Raw genomic sequence first — 15,430 nt, forward strand, 5'->3', positions numbered from 1 at the left:
TTATCAGTTTTATTTATTTATTAATTGATTTATTATAATTAGAAGACTTTATACACTGAATTTATATCCATTTTTAGTTTTGAATGAATCAATGAAAGAATGAATGAATTTTATTTCGAACATGTATAAATTTTTTTTTACTATTTGAAACTGTTAATTTTATTTTATTTTTTACTTTTTCTTTCTTTTGTATGTACAGAGTGTCCGATTGTGCCATTCTCGTGAAAACATATATCTGAAAAATTACACAGAAATGCATAAAACACACTGGTGTGAAGGGTAAATAAATGTAATTTCTACCTGCATTTGGAAACAAGAACGTGCCTCTGTAATTACTCAACAATACAGCTTTTTATAATTCATGATAGTACATCAGAATCAAAACTACGAGTTATTAGAACATATTTAGATACAGCAAATACAAATATATGGAAATAATGGATCTTGTTGCATTAAATAAAGTTTATTATTATTTTTATTTATTTTTAATTTTTTTAACAAATGGAAAGTAGGAGAACTATGAATGTTCCGCTTCTGGCCTCTGGGTGGCAGTGTTGCTGTAAACACTCTTTATATAGGTTGGAGTTTAAATCTTAAAACAATTAAATATTTTTTTTGCGTTTCTGCTCTGTTGGGAGGTCAGCAAGTCATTGATTTGTTAATTTAAAAATTAAATAATAATAAAGAAAATAAGAAACATTTTAAACTGTATGTATATTGTGAGCATGGGACTGCACATGAACAAGTCATTTTAATTGATAAAATATTCTCAAGATTAATAGACTACTTATTTTATGCATTTGCAAATCAAGGTATAATTTATATGAAAACTAAATTAGTTTTGATGGTTGGAAAAAGAGAAATGAAAATAATTTTGTTAATAGAATCTATTTATTCAAAACAACAGTCAATCATAAAAATATAAATTCCCAGCATATTAAAAAAAACATTAAAATCCCACAGGTTTAAACAAACAACACAAAAAACTAAAGTAATCTGAACTCATATTTATAATTAATTCTAAACTCGCATTTCAAGGCTTGTAAAATATTCCTAAGCTGTTAAAATTACATATTTATTGACATTCTGTAATATTCACCATTTATGTCTCCTGATTTATTCACAATACATTTTGTTCCATTTTGTTTTTTTCTTGTATCAAAGTAAAATGCTGCGCTAAAATCTATTTTGTGATTTAACAGGGACATGTGATCAATTTAAAAAGGCATGCATTTTTACAGAGATATAATGATATCAAAAATAATTTAGTTATTATAATTCTTCAGAAAACATTTTGTATGTAATGAGAGTATTTCCTATTTGGCATTTCGCAGATGAATTACGACCATTATCCTGATTATTATAGAATGAATAAATCACATTAAGCTGTGACTTTAACAACGTGATAATCAACGTGATTTTCATGATTCCCACTATTTAGTCATTATACTTGAACTCAATAGGGTTTAAAAAAAAATATTTCTCAACGCACAGCACATGCACCATTAAGGGGTAATTTGCATGTAATCCGTTGCCAGCATTAAGATTTACGTTTAAAGTGGCCGGCCATAGCGAAAGCACTGCACTGTTTCGATGGCGTCACGGCCGAGGAGCTTCATGTTTCGCTGTTGCTGCGTCACACAGTCACAGATGAACTTGAGAAGATTTCTGCCACGTACAGGCATTTTCTGCTTCGCGTTAGAGACACTTTACGACGGCCATCGCAGACATTGCTGCTTTTATAATATAGTCTGGCAGACTGATCTCTGCGGGCAACGTCGGAGGAGTATTAATATCGTCTCTCCAACATCTTTCACTTCTCTTCTGGCACAGGTCAATATTGAGCTTGTATGGAACTCATTATGGCGAGAAAACGCGGCTTTCTCGGTGCCTTGCCGTCCTGTTCCATCTGTTTTGTAGTCACCTGAACATGATCTGGAGTCGGCCAGTCAAGTGACCTGGAATCAATACAGTCCAGCCTACTGGAGGCAAGTAAATCAGCCCGGCTCTTTTAACCCGTGAGAGTCCTGCTTGCACAGCTACAAAGCCGTGGCATGTAATAAGAAAGGCATGTTTGATGACAAACAATTTATTCAGAAATCTTGTTTCTCGGCCAGCTTTTGGTAACTTCATACTTCACAGGGAGGAGAATTGCCTCTCAGTGCACATTTAACTGTTTCTTTTGCACAGTTAATCATCGGGAGCACATCTGCGAGCCAGCTTTTGTTGTCTGCCCCGCAGTAGCTGTCACTTTCTCGGTACATAAAGCTACTTGACATTTAAGTGTATGCTGGGGATTTTTTTAATTTCTTTTTTTTTAAAGAGTGAGGCTTTCTCCCTCGCTAACTTTTTGTGTAAATCATTGCATTTGAAACAAGGCAGTATCTGATATTTTTGCAGCTGCTTCAGACTCCATGCCTGTCATCGTGTCATATAAAACCAGTTTGCGTTTTATTTTTCACACAACATGCACAAAGACATTGAATCTTGGCTTCTACCTCCTGGATCTGGGAATGGGGTTTATTGCTGCTACTTTAAAGGAGCTTCAAAATATAGAACACAGCCATCGCTGACAATTTGGACAAGCTTAGTATGAGTAATCTCATTTAAACAACAGAGAACTCATTAGAAAAAAAAGAATGTGCTACAAGTATTGATATGCATAGTTTTTTTTATTTTTTAATGTATAGCATTTTTATTGATTGTTGGAAAATGATTGCCAGTAATGGGGCTGCCAGACTCTTCCTTGCCAACCTAAATCAACTTACTGCAAACACAGCTCGATATTAATAATTCTGGAAGATTAATTGTGTCACGTTTTGAAAATTCAAAGCACTGTGAGCCAACATCACATCAGCTAATTATGGTTTTATGAGGACTCGTGCACAGGAAGGAAAGTTTTGTGAGCTGAGTTTTGCAGCCCTGAGTCTCTGGCTCTCTTATTGGAAAATAACTGCTGCCCAGGTTTTACTAATTGAGAACTAGGCAAGTTCAATCAGAGGAATCCTATAGTGCAATGCATGAGAGAGGGATATTTAAGACTGCCTCAGAGAAGCTGAGTAAATGTACAATCTAAATGCATTAAAGAATAATCCCCAGCATGACTGGTGGGATGAACAGAAATTTACTTTGCAGCACTAACACACATGCAGATTTCTGCATGTTCAACACTGTCACAAATATGAATGTGGAAAATGTTTATTGATCATGAATTAACTGTTTTGTTGATTAAACTGATGCCCCTTCAGAAATAAACCTTTTGCACATGTGTCAGGAAGAAGTTCATCTGGTGTAACACATTGTTTGAATACCTCAGTGACTTCACACAAGGAAGACAGTCATTCACATATTGTTTTTAGACACCCCCCCCCCCCCCCCCCCCATTTTATTTTCTTTGTATATGTCAGTAAGAGTGTGCCAAGAAGGTTAAAGCTGATAGACATGAGAGACTAGTTTTAGAATTGTGTAGATAATGTAATACAAAATGTATATGTCACTTACGAATGACATACAAGTACTTTATGGAATTGTGCACAATACTAGATAGGTAAATTAATCAAAGTAAAAAAACAAACAAACAAACATTGTAAACTGTTTGCAAAGCTAAACAACACAAACAAAACTAATAACCACTTTATACCAGCTTGACTGCAATAAGTTATTCAGACCTATGTTTCGCTGATAAAACGCAACAGAGATGATGAGAGACAATGGGTGAAACTCGTAATACAAAAGACGAAAACATAAATAAGAAAGAAAAGTAAATGTTGAGCTTACTCTCTCTGTGTGTCTTGGTCACCTGTTACAGCGCCTGAAATCCATGAATGGCCCGCACAGGAGCTTGTCGGTGAAACCCAAAGTTTCTCGCAGCTTGGTCTGTTAAGAAAAATAAGCTGCGTGTCCTTTTTGTGCAGCGTGGTGGAGGAGGGAGTAAGTCGCTCCATCCTTGATAAATGCCCCACATGGTCCCCAAACACTTAATTATCGCTAGGTAAGGCGCTGTGGACCGTCTCTCAGTCGATGATTGACAGCGGGGTGAATCGAAGCGTCTGCAAAGGGGACGGACGGTCCACCGTGACGAGCGGCTGCACCGACGAAGCGAATATTTAAATCTTTTTTGTTGATAAAAATGTATCCTAAAGTCGTGATTTAAAGATGTACATGAGACTGTCTGTGTTTTCCCAGCGTTGAAATGCTCCGCCGCGTTGCCGCGCCACTCCATGCCCCCCTCTGTCTGTGGTTTTTTTGGTTTCGCCCAAACTTGGTTGAGATTTGAGTTGGATTTCGCTGCTATCTGGGAGCGCTCTGGTGGAAGTGAAGGACTGCCTGTCCCCTCGCTGCATTCTGCTGTCAATGGCTATCGGGACTTATTTTATTTGAATGTCTGGGCCTTACAAGTGACCAATAATGGATATTCTATGGATATTATGGAGCATACCGGCCGTCCTAGCTGTTGAAGGTAAGCTAGTGTATATTCTCATCCAGGCTGCTGGAGCCGCATCCTTCTCGCCGGTTATGAGTTTTAAGACAAAGCGCGTGAATGACCCCCCCCCTCCATCCCTGTCGTTAAATCACTCCTCTTCTCCTTTTATTTAAATTCAATAACGTGTTTTTACCATTTAAAATTCCCCGTGCTTGAAAGGAGGACGGAGTCAGCTCAGGCATGAGGTGATGGTTTGCGGGACACAAAAACACGCGCTCCCCACATCCAGCAGGTAGCCGCGCGGACGCGCTTCGAGCGTCATCAGCGCTAATTAGGGAATAAAACTGCGGCTTTTGTTTGTCGCAGCCTCACCGGGTTTGAGTGGACAAAATAAAATATTGATAATAAAAAATAAATAAAACGTGAAATCCCGGTCAGGTGAGACACATCCACTGTGTGTGTGTGTGTGTGTGTGTGTGTGTGTGTGTGTGTGTGTGTGTGTGTGTGTGTGTGTGTGTGTGTGTGTGTGTCAGTTGTCAAACGTTTCACGATAAAGAGAAAAAAAAAAAAAGGTCGCCTTCTTCAAACCTGTTCAGGTGTGTGTGTTTGTGTGTGTGGGTGTGTGTGTGTGTGTGTCAGGTGTGTGTTTAAGGGTGAGCGTGTAAATAAACATCCACTAGTTTCATTCACTGTGTCTGGTCGCACAGCAGCACTCGGTGTGGCTCAAAGCACAATGAAGCAAAGTTGAATGGTGAAAATCTCCATTATAGGTGTTTACTGTATCTCCAATGCTTTGAAGTAACTATAATTTACATCTTACCCCACATAGCGCCGCTTTGTTAAATCATGTTTGGTACACACAAGGTCCATATAATCAAGAGATTTGCCCTTTGATCTGCTTAAAAAAAATATTCGTGCATTAAGAAAGCCATGCTCCCTTTAATTTGAAGGATTTCAGTCTGTACTTTAAATTATAATTTACTGGTAATTTTGTTTGGAGCTGAACTCATTCTGGCCTGTGAGAGGGGATGAGACTTTTACCACACAGAACAGTGGAAAGTGTCAGCCCAGTCATTTATTTAGTCTATTTTGAGAGGCAGAAAACAAATGCATGTTCTTCCTCTGGTCGGCTTAACTCAACCTCATAATTACAGGTGGAGCGAACAAAACTATTTCAAAATCTCAACCAAAGAACAAAGAAACAAGGAGGAAGAAAAACAGGACACGAAATATGCACAGGGTTGTTTACAGTAAAGTCGTTTGTATGTGCTTGATGAAATCTCAGATTTGTTGAGGGTTATGGGGAGCTGTCAGGTCCTATGTAGGACTGGCAGACACTTTGACAAACGTTGAGTGTATTTATGCAGGCCAGTCAGTGACTGCTCCAGTTTATGGTTCCAGTTTAGTGACAGACCAAAGACTAAAGAAAAAAAAATATTCTCATGGCCAACATTACATTACTCACTAAAAGTTTTTAACATTTATGTAATAGCTTTGAAATTTGGGCTTTAGTTTTACACAACAATATCTGATGATCAAAACAACAGTCTAAACTTTATATATATATATATATATATATATATATATATATATATATATATATATATATATAACTGAAATAAAATATAAATACATATAACTTGTATTAAATTTGATATATAATAGGTGTTTATCGTGATTTCCTAAATATGTGCCTACGTAATTGTCACAAATTATTTTCATTTAATTACTGATATGATTGCTTCATTGCTTTATAATCATTGTTTATTGTTTTTTATTTAATCCAAACTGCTTGGTGCAAAAAGCAAGGGAAAACACAGGATGTGACAACTGCCAAAAATAACAACAAATTCACACTACACCGTGTTCCACTTCCTCCCGGTGTCTCCTTCTTTCTACAAAAGCAAACATGGCTACAGTTACTGTTTGCCTACTTGTAAAATTTACTGTGCAGTATATGTGTAAGCTGAGAGCATACATTTCCTCAAACACCGGTCGGCACAGTCCACAAACGGCTATTTCAGTGGATTGAAGCACTTCTTGTTTGTTTAACGGCGATGCTATTGAAAGTGTTACAGGAGCGTAGTGCGCCTGTTATCCGAAACCTTTCGGGCCTGCGGCGTCTGAGATTTTTGCTGCGGAAACCAGCTAGTCCCATCGCCAACTGAGTGCAGTCCTCCTCCCTCCATTTTACCCTGCGAATCACCCTAGTGGACTGTCCAATGAAGATGCGAGGACGGCTTACGTAGGAGAAATAAAGGGTTGAAAAAGAGGTCACAGCTTCTCTAATCCCAAAAAAAAAAAAAATCCCAGCATGCAACAGAAATGAACCCGACAGTGGATCGTTTTGACACGTTTAGTGACACAACGCTACATTTCCTCCTTTGTTGTTTCTGGGTAATCGACAGTGACGTCTCCATATACTTCTATTCTTTCTTACTAAAAAAACCCAGATGATTTTTAAATGTGAAATAATATCGCGCCATTATTCGTGAATCGCCGAATAACAGAATTTTGTGTACCATGAGAAAGGTTTGATTAGAAACTTGTTTATTAAACATAATGGTCATGCTATTGCTCTGCATGGGAATCACCTCAGTTCCTGAATTATGCAAAGCAAATATCAAAGGGTGACTTCTTGCACAAATAATCAATGAATCAGGTCGGGTCCACGCTAGAGAGGATTAGAGGATTAAAACTGGGACCAAATTTAGGAAAAATCCCTCTTGTGCCCTAAGTGTCCATTTTGCAAGCTGTATGTCAAAGTAAAGGACACACTACTGATAACGGGTCTTTTACATAGTTATGTTTGGGTTCAGATTTTGCTTCAGAGCCACTCGATTCAGAGCACTCCAGTAGTCGAGCATTCGGCAACTCAACCCTCTCGTCATTTTTGCCATGCTGGACAGCTATAAATGTGTCCATTCATCAGCGGCAACCGACCATTTCTCAAAGGCAGTTAATTTGCCCCGCGGAATGTGAAAGTCCTCCAAATTGTTGATTAGTGTTAATGTAAGCCAATGCCATGTCTTATTGGTTTAGTTAACAGGAACAGACAGGCTCCTTTCGAAAAATTAATGGACGCAATTCTGCCAAGAAAATTAGCCTAGCTATGTCAAACATGTCTATGAAAACACACTGTGGATTTATCCCTTCATTAGTTTACCCATTCATTGTCATCAGTGCTCAGTTGACAGCCATGCTAACAGCAGCAGCACTCATCTAATTCTCCTGAGTGGAAATTCTCAGATTCATCCCTGGCCATAAAATTGTTGTAGCCTGTATTGTTCGGAGCAGATGAAATTTAATAGATGGATCATTTGGCTTTCCTAACCCCCCCCCCCCCCTTATTGTGGTGTTACAGTTGACACTGTGCAAACACGGCAAACGTTTATTTTCTGGGGCGATTGGTGTTACTATGATGCAATAACAACCTCCTCCAGACTCGTATTCAAGCCGTTGTCGTGGTCAGTGGCATGATAGATCACTTTGATACGTACATTCTTTCCCCTTTTTTCTTTGAAGGGAACATAATGGGACAGAAACCACAGTAGAGGATGGTGAAGTGGGCAAGAATGAGATCACAGCATGGAGTCTTTAAAAAAAATGTCTCACAGATTTGATTGCATTTCAATATGCATTGCATTCCTTCAGCGCTCCATTGAGCACGGGAGCTCATTCAGTCAAACGTTGGCACACAGCAACCAAGCTGATGTTTGACTTCTTTTTTCTTTTTTTTTTTTTTACCCCATTCTATGAAGTAAAAATTACCTATTGTGCGTAGTTTTTTAACCTTATTATTCAAGAAGTATTATTTTTTTCACACAGCACAGGAGTGCCTGACAGCTTAAAGACAACACATGATTATTAATGTGCAGTAAATCCTGCCAAGTTTGGTAAAGATGCTTTCATATGTAAATCCGGTGGCTGTTTCTGACCGGAATTGTTTTCTAAGGAAAAAGACATGCGAGTGTAACATGGAAGCATTATGTTTTGTGGAAGAGTAACAAAAGACAGACGGAGGCGGGTTCTGAAATGGGATTAGATAAAGGTAAAACGAGTGACCGTATACAATCCAGTGTTTTCTCAGTCCACCCAATGAGCAGATGCAGGGAGCTGGCCTGCACGCCAACCGCCACAGTAGGCTTTCACAAAGAATCTGTCTCTATTCAAGCCCTAATCCATGCTGCCGAGGGCCCGGGCATTGTCACTTTGCATGCAAAATTTCAATTAGTGCTGGTACCAGTTGTTTCACTTGACGGGGGGGTGTCACATTTCAGAGACATCTATGGCTACCTTTAGGATGAGATTAAGGCAGAAGTATCATTGGTTTACTGAAGGAAAACTTTTGTGCTCAGTGCGTCGCATGAGGTTACCGACAGTGGGACTGAGCCTTTTTTTACATGGCTGCGGATTTTAAAACCTAGACCTCAACCACATTACCAGTGAAGTTTTTTCATTTCTTTTTTTTTTATCTTAATGTTAAGCAGGAAATAAATAAAGCCGGATGTTTCCCTTAAGTCGGCTCTGGTAAAACTTCCACACGGGGGATTTCTGGTTTGTTGGGTTTTTGTCCCAGCTGGCTCCGCAAGCAAAATAGTTTCATACGTCGCTCCTGGCTTCAACTCGTTCAACTAATTTAATGTAAGTTTGTGCTCAACATGTGATGGGACTGTTTTACAGTGTTTCCATGTTTTCAGCTGCTCAGCGCTGACTGCTGTGGTTCATTGTCACGAGCCAACTCTTCATTCTCTCCTGCTGTTAACGTTTCCAGTCTAAACACTCGGAGGCGATGCCGAACTGAACTTTTAATTCCTGGAACATTCTTCAATTATATAAACCGAAAAAGGAAAAACAATAAAAAAAATAAATTTCAACTCTGGATTCAAAAACTTTTAAAACCAATCTACAGGCCAGGTTGACACTTTAATAGCGAGCGGCCGTTAATCCTTGACAAGCAGTCGACTTCACTGAACTAGAGGGAGGTGTAAATAATGGCATGTTGACTAAAGTGAGTCATTTGATGGAAATTCACGAGTGTTTATGATGCAATAGGTTAATAGGATATGTCAGCATGTCCCAGTATACAGTGACATCTGCACAAACCTACACAACGCACCACGTTAGTGTTTTAGTTGTTTCCCCCAATACAAGTCCCCTGGACTCACGGGCCCGGATTGTGTATCGCATTTAAGTCAAGTTCATTTATGTTGAGTGCACTTCACAGTGAAGAGTGGAAGTGTCTAAGGATCAGTTTACTTGAGTTCCGAGTTTAATAGGCACACTGGGTAGTAGTACATTATACTTTAAAAACACAGTATAACCTACCGAACGTCCGTACGCTTGCACAACCCTCACCAAAATTAACATGCTGATTTATTACGTAGATTTAACGCTGCGGTATAGATGGTGTGCAAAAAAAGTACTCCACGGTGAGGTCATAATTGCAATAAACCCGATGTTTTTACAGATTTTTTTTTTTTTTGAGGGACGGCTGTATCGGAAAACTCCATCTACTGCTGTCAGACCGCCTTCTTAATTTTCAAAAGTGTCTTTTAAAAAGAACAGGTGTCACTTTGATCTATAATCGGGCCTGATTAGTTTGCGGGGACCAGATGGTGAGATACGGTCGCTTCTTGATGCTATCTGAATATGAAAATATTTTGAGAGTCAACAGGTGTTTCAAATCTTTCAATATGCGGCACAGAGCCGCCGGCGCATGTCTGGCAGCTGAAAACAGCCCGTCCATGCTTGGGAATAAAATAACACAAAAAATAAAATCTTCACCTCCCGAGTTCAGTTTGAATGTGAACGTTTGACCATTCCACTGTTGTGAACCTTGACTCTGCATGTTGCATAACTTTGTACAGTTTTAAAGTAAATGTACTGCTTTTAAATATTGGCATGTTTAGATGTCACCGAAAGTCTGTGGAAATCACTTTGGTACGAATACGATGGCTGAAACAGTTGTGCATGAGCTTGTCATAACTTACATTTTTCATTTACTGTTGAGTAATAGTTGAGATTCTTCGGGTGAAATGTTATTTGGCATGTTTTTGACATTTGATAAACTCTTTATGCTGCTTGTGGTTTTCAAGTGTTTGGTGTTGAACTGTGCAAATGTACTCCTACTACAAGCCTTGATATAGGAAAATAAACATATTATATATGTAGAACTATTTTTTGCATCCATGTTCTGTGAAGCTGTTATCAGTCATGTTCATTCAGAAAACAGTATAATGCATAGTTTGAAAACATGCTCTGCAATGAAGTCCTATTTAACTTGCTTCACGTATAATGCCAGAGGCTCTTTGTATTAGGAATAGTGAAAAGCGTTACGAATTGATGTATTATTTCAAAGGGATCTGCTGAAATATGGGTCTTAAGATACAATTTTTTGCTGCACTTTTAAAGATAGTCTTTGATTGAGTGGCTGTAATAGTTTCAGCGTGTGGCTGGCTAAACAATGTGGTCAGAGAGTTAAAGAGTATGACTTTGGCTGTCATAACCATGATGTAGTGCAGAACTGGTGCTACTAATCCCAACAGTTTAAAACGCGGCATAAATAAGATCAAAGTTAACTCTGTGCTGTTGAGCGGCTATCTTTGTCATAACACTCTTATGGAAAGCATGCGTCACGTCTATTACCTAATCAGGTTTGCAGACAGATGCAATAAATTAATTCGAGGACTTTTAAGTCAGCAGTTAATTGGAGTTTGTAAGCCTGGTTCAGCCCTGCGGAATAAAGTTTGGTGTTTTTGCTGCTGATTGGAAGAACCTCGCATGGATAGTTATGGATGAAACCTACTTTACCTTGCTGTAACCTTTATGATATTGCACATAGGAATCTAGATCAAGGATGGTTTTATATCCTGCTATCTTAATTAGCATGTTAATTGGCAACGTGCAGTCTCTTGGTAAGTCATATTTATCAGGGAGAAACTGATTCATCCCAACCCATTGGGAATGGAAATCATTAGGGGACAGTGAGATGTATTTTCAGACTATCATAACAGGAAATTTGTAAGCACTCGCAGCCAAAATGGCCCCGCAACATCCAGGCCTAATTTGTGTATTATATTCTCTGTGTAGTTTCCCTAATTTGACAGAAGTCTCACACATTATGTTAAAACCGTGAGTTTTTCTGCCTTTGTCACTGTTTATATTTCCTTATTTCACCCAGCCCGTAAAAATTCACTGGTCGAAAAGCGCGAGCCGTGCACGACGTTAGTCGCTGTCACATCCTTCATGCGAACGTTGAGTCATACGCATTAACAATATGGCGCCTCTAATATTCGACCCAGCAAAGCCAAGTGCTCGGCGAAGACGTGGGGAGGAATGGAGACAGAGGGAGGAGGAAGGAGGAGGAAGGAGGAGGGAGAGTGTACCCTGAGAGAGGTCAGACCTCGTTTCAGAGACCCCCATGCACACACACCCCAGGTACTGTGACACTGCCTTTATGAGTGCGCCTGAAGAACACAAACCCAGCGGATTAGTGTCTGTCGCTCAATGTCCCCGGGATCAGAGCCCATCGGCCGAGACAAAGCGGGACTGATTGCGTTGTCATCTGCATCACAAAAGGAAGCCTTTTCTACCTGAACCACTGCCTGTGTGCCACGCTACGCATCCCGTCTATCAGCGACTCTGGACCCACGTGACATCTGCCTTTTGTTTTTGTTTTTTTTGTCCATTTCTGTCTCCCCCTCTCCCATTCTCTTTCACTGGCCCACACCGTCTGTCCACCACTGCCCACATCAACAGCAAACCTCCACCCTCCCCCATTCTTTCTCAGTGGGAACCGTCTTCTTAGTCTTGTCATCAACGCTGCGGTTTTGTGGTTTTTGCCCGTAGGTCCATGTTTGACACCGCGTGCCTCATCATTTCTCATTACAAGGAGCCAGTAGCGTTTGGTCGTCTTTCCTTTCTCGCTCTGCGTCTGGCCGGCTAGCTGTAACCCGGCTTAGCTAGCAGGCAGACGCATAAGACAAAAGCCCGGCCTCCCACTAACAGACCTTAACAGGTCCATCGCTCCGACTTGGACTGCGTGAACGCACTCGCTGAGGTGCTGCCAGCGAGCAGATGTGTTTCATCTGATTACAGCGCTGGACAGGCAGGATCTACTCCTCTTTAACTGATGACCGTTGTCTGGTGTTGTGACCGAGCGGCGTCCGTCAGCCATAACAGACACAGATCAAGCTTGCCTCCTTGGATTATCCTCTTACTACAATAAATACGAGTTCATCATAAGCCTTGTTTTGTAGCTTTCATATGCTCTCCTGTATTCCACCATCATCACCGAAATGGTTCTTGAAAGTGTCTGTATTTATCTTTAATTATATGAACGGAACAAGCTCTCTTTCTTTATCCTTACAATGAAACCTCAGTTTTAGGACGGTAAAGCCATCTCTGGCATTTTAACTGAAAAAGGGTGTGCATTTCTTAATTTCCTCTTTAGGATGCTAGATGAATAAATTCAATATATTAAACAGGGTGTGACATTTGAAAAATAGGGGGAGAGAAAAAGAGAGAATGACTTTTTGTATCCTCAAGTGTAATAGTTGGTTTCTATTCACAAGTAATTGCATTAGCTCAGAGAATAGGGAATTAACACAAGGCAATTAACAGATTTGGCCTTTGGCTGTGACTTGTCTGGTTTTAGAGCGCCAGAGCTTCTCCTGCGTTTTCATAAGATTAATTTGAAAATTGCACTCAGTCATTTGCGGAACCTTGTAAACGTTGCATTGTGAGACGCTGGAATTTGATGTAATTGGGCGAAATATGTGAGTAAACTTAACGGTGGTGAGCGCATGAGCAGGCATTATTCATTGCCGTAAGATTTGGTTAATAGTGATGAAATTGTGGTAATGGTGAAATGCGTTTTCAATCTGAAAACAGTCAGATGCAGGGATCAGATGTGAGGGTTCTCATCAGTAGGGTAAACACTCGTGTCACTGCTTTTCTACCTGGAGTCCAATTATGGACAAGCACAAGGCCTTTGTGGCTGAATGTAAACCCCAAACTGTTGTATTTTTTACCCATGAGTGTCTTTGTCACATGTAATATGATATAAGACTGACACATTGTGCCCCAAACAGCCCGTACATATCTGCTCAGTGATGAGTCCAAAAAGAAATGTTTGATACTGAGGATATCAGTCTGTTGGAGCTCAAATAAGTACTATTGAAGGCCAATTTGAGTAAAAGCATTTTTTAAACAGCGAAATGTCCCTGGAAATATGAAGATGTTTAAAATCCAAAGGCCTTTCACCGAATTTATGAGCTGAGAGTGGAAATGGTCTTAGCTCAACTTCATAAGGGCTTTTCAAAGACGACTAAACTCCCAATTCAGCTAAACCTGACTATATTTTGCTGTAGAATCATTTCAATGCAAAGCTCAAAATGCTTCACAGTCAGAAAATAAACAAGCCAGTGAACTGAAACAGTTAAAATCAGCAAGGTAAATTAAAAACAGTTGAAAACCTAATTATCCCAAAGTGTGTGGTGATGCATTTCACTGTACAGGAGTTACGGATCGCACAACTTTAACATGCTGTAATTGAGATATTGTACTGTAATGATTTTAAAATGAATAAGCAGGACCGGGTTTTGTGCCGCTCAACAAAGGAGACTCATTACAATGATCAAAACAAAACAAATGTGTTGCCTGTTTGCTGCTAGGCGGTAGCATTGCGGTGCGTTTTGAGTTATTTCTTGCCGAGAAGAAGAAATGAAATGAGGCTGCATATCGAGTAAAGATTTGTTCTGTAAAGATTCAACTACTGACATTAGACCAGCTGGAAATGAAATGTATTTTGTTTTTAGAAGTTGATACACTAAACCCAAAAGTAATATTGTGCACCAAAAAAGCACCAGCCAGCTAAATACTGTTACAGTAGCTTGGGTTAAATAACATGCCACGTCATTTGTTTAAAAAATACTGGCGGTATCATATTTTTCCTTAAAGTGACTCGGCTCAATCCGTTCATAGCCCTGCAACAGATTTCAGGTTACTTGGGAAACAGGTGGAGCACACAGTGGGAGACTTCCCATGGTTTTACTGCAAGGCTTTTCATTCAAACAGCCATAATTTGAATTGATGAAAGGCACTACTTTACTTTTTTTTTTTCTCTCTGATCTCAAACCACTCCCATTACTCTACTTCAGATTACAGCTCCCCCAAAAAATCAATAGCTCAGACTCAGCAAAGATTAGAGTGCTATGATTGTGTTTATGGAGCCCCATCAATTGACACTTCATTGTATTCGCTCGAGAATCAGCAAAGCCGGTGATAAATGCACCATTTGGGCAGAGAAAGCTTACCTGCATTTACATAATCACTTGTCTGGAAGTGGATCTTGTGGAAAGAATAATCAGCAGCATCTGCCACGTTCATACTGGTGGGAGCTCCTGCTCCTGCTATAACATCTTGTCCCCTCTTGTTCCCACTAACAATTCATTGTTATTTTAAGTCTAATTTCAAACCTGCTAAAGATTTCCAGTAGGACATACTATCTCTAAAACACATGCCTACTATTCTATAGAGCTGCCAAGGAGAGACCGATACACATCCTCCGGGGTCAATAAAACAAAGTCTGGATTCACAATGCAGCCATGAGGTAACCTGACTTACAAAACGGGAGCCAGGTATATAAGGAGATGGTGAAATGATGACCGTTTTCCATGCCTTCTTCTGGCAGGGGCCTTTTGGGAAAGAATCACAATGGATCATTTGGGATGGCAGCTGGAAAATCCATAGAGAATCTCCGGAGACCTGCTGTGCCTGTGAAATCAATATAAAGATCCAGCTGAGACCATTAAATGAAATGAATCCCACATCATAGGGTTAACTCATGTAAAATATTATTATTCATACTGTCCGAGTAGGTTTTGTTCATCTGCAAATAATACAAGCAAGCACAGGCATCAATAAAGCCAGCACAGATTGTCTTGTATTTCACACACTCATACTATATTGTCCTAACACACGATCCATCATGTTTCTGACCTG

General features: G+C 39.7%; 1 protein-coding gene across 4 annotated transcripts in view; it reads left to right on the forward strand.

Moving 5' to 3' along the window:
- The first annotated feature begins 3,979 nt into the window (after nt 1-3,979).
- Nucleotides 3,980-15,430, forward strand: part of ephb2b (eph receptor B2b) — a 137,199-nt gene continuing 125,748 nt past the window's right edge. For 2 of the 4 annotated variants that reach the window (XM_080460966.1, XM_080460967.1), the window contains exon 1: nt 4,293-4,459. In XM_080460966.1, coding sequence (XP_080317092.1) covers nt 4,408-4,459 — 52 coding nt within the window. In that variant the 5' untranslated portion in view covers nt 4,293-4,407. Of the gene's footprint in view, nt 4,460-15,430 lie in introns of all 4 variants that reach the window. The other 2 variants (XM_080460965.1, XM_080460964.1) reach the window with 2 other exon arrangements.

This window comes from Lipophrys pholis (assembly GCF_963383615.2).
Source record: "Lipophrys pholis genome assembly, chromosome: 4".
Classification (NCBI taxonomy): domain Eukaryota; kingdom Metazoa; phylum Chordata; class Actinopteri; order Blenniiformes; family Blenniidae; genus Lipophrys; species Lipophrys pholis.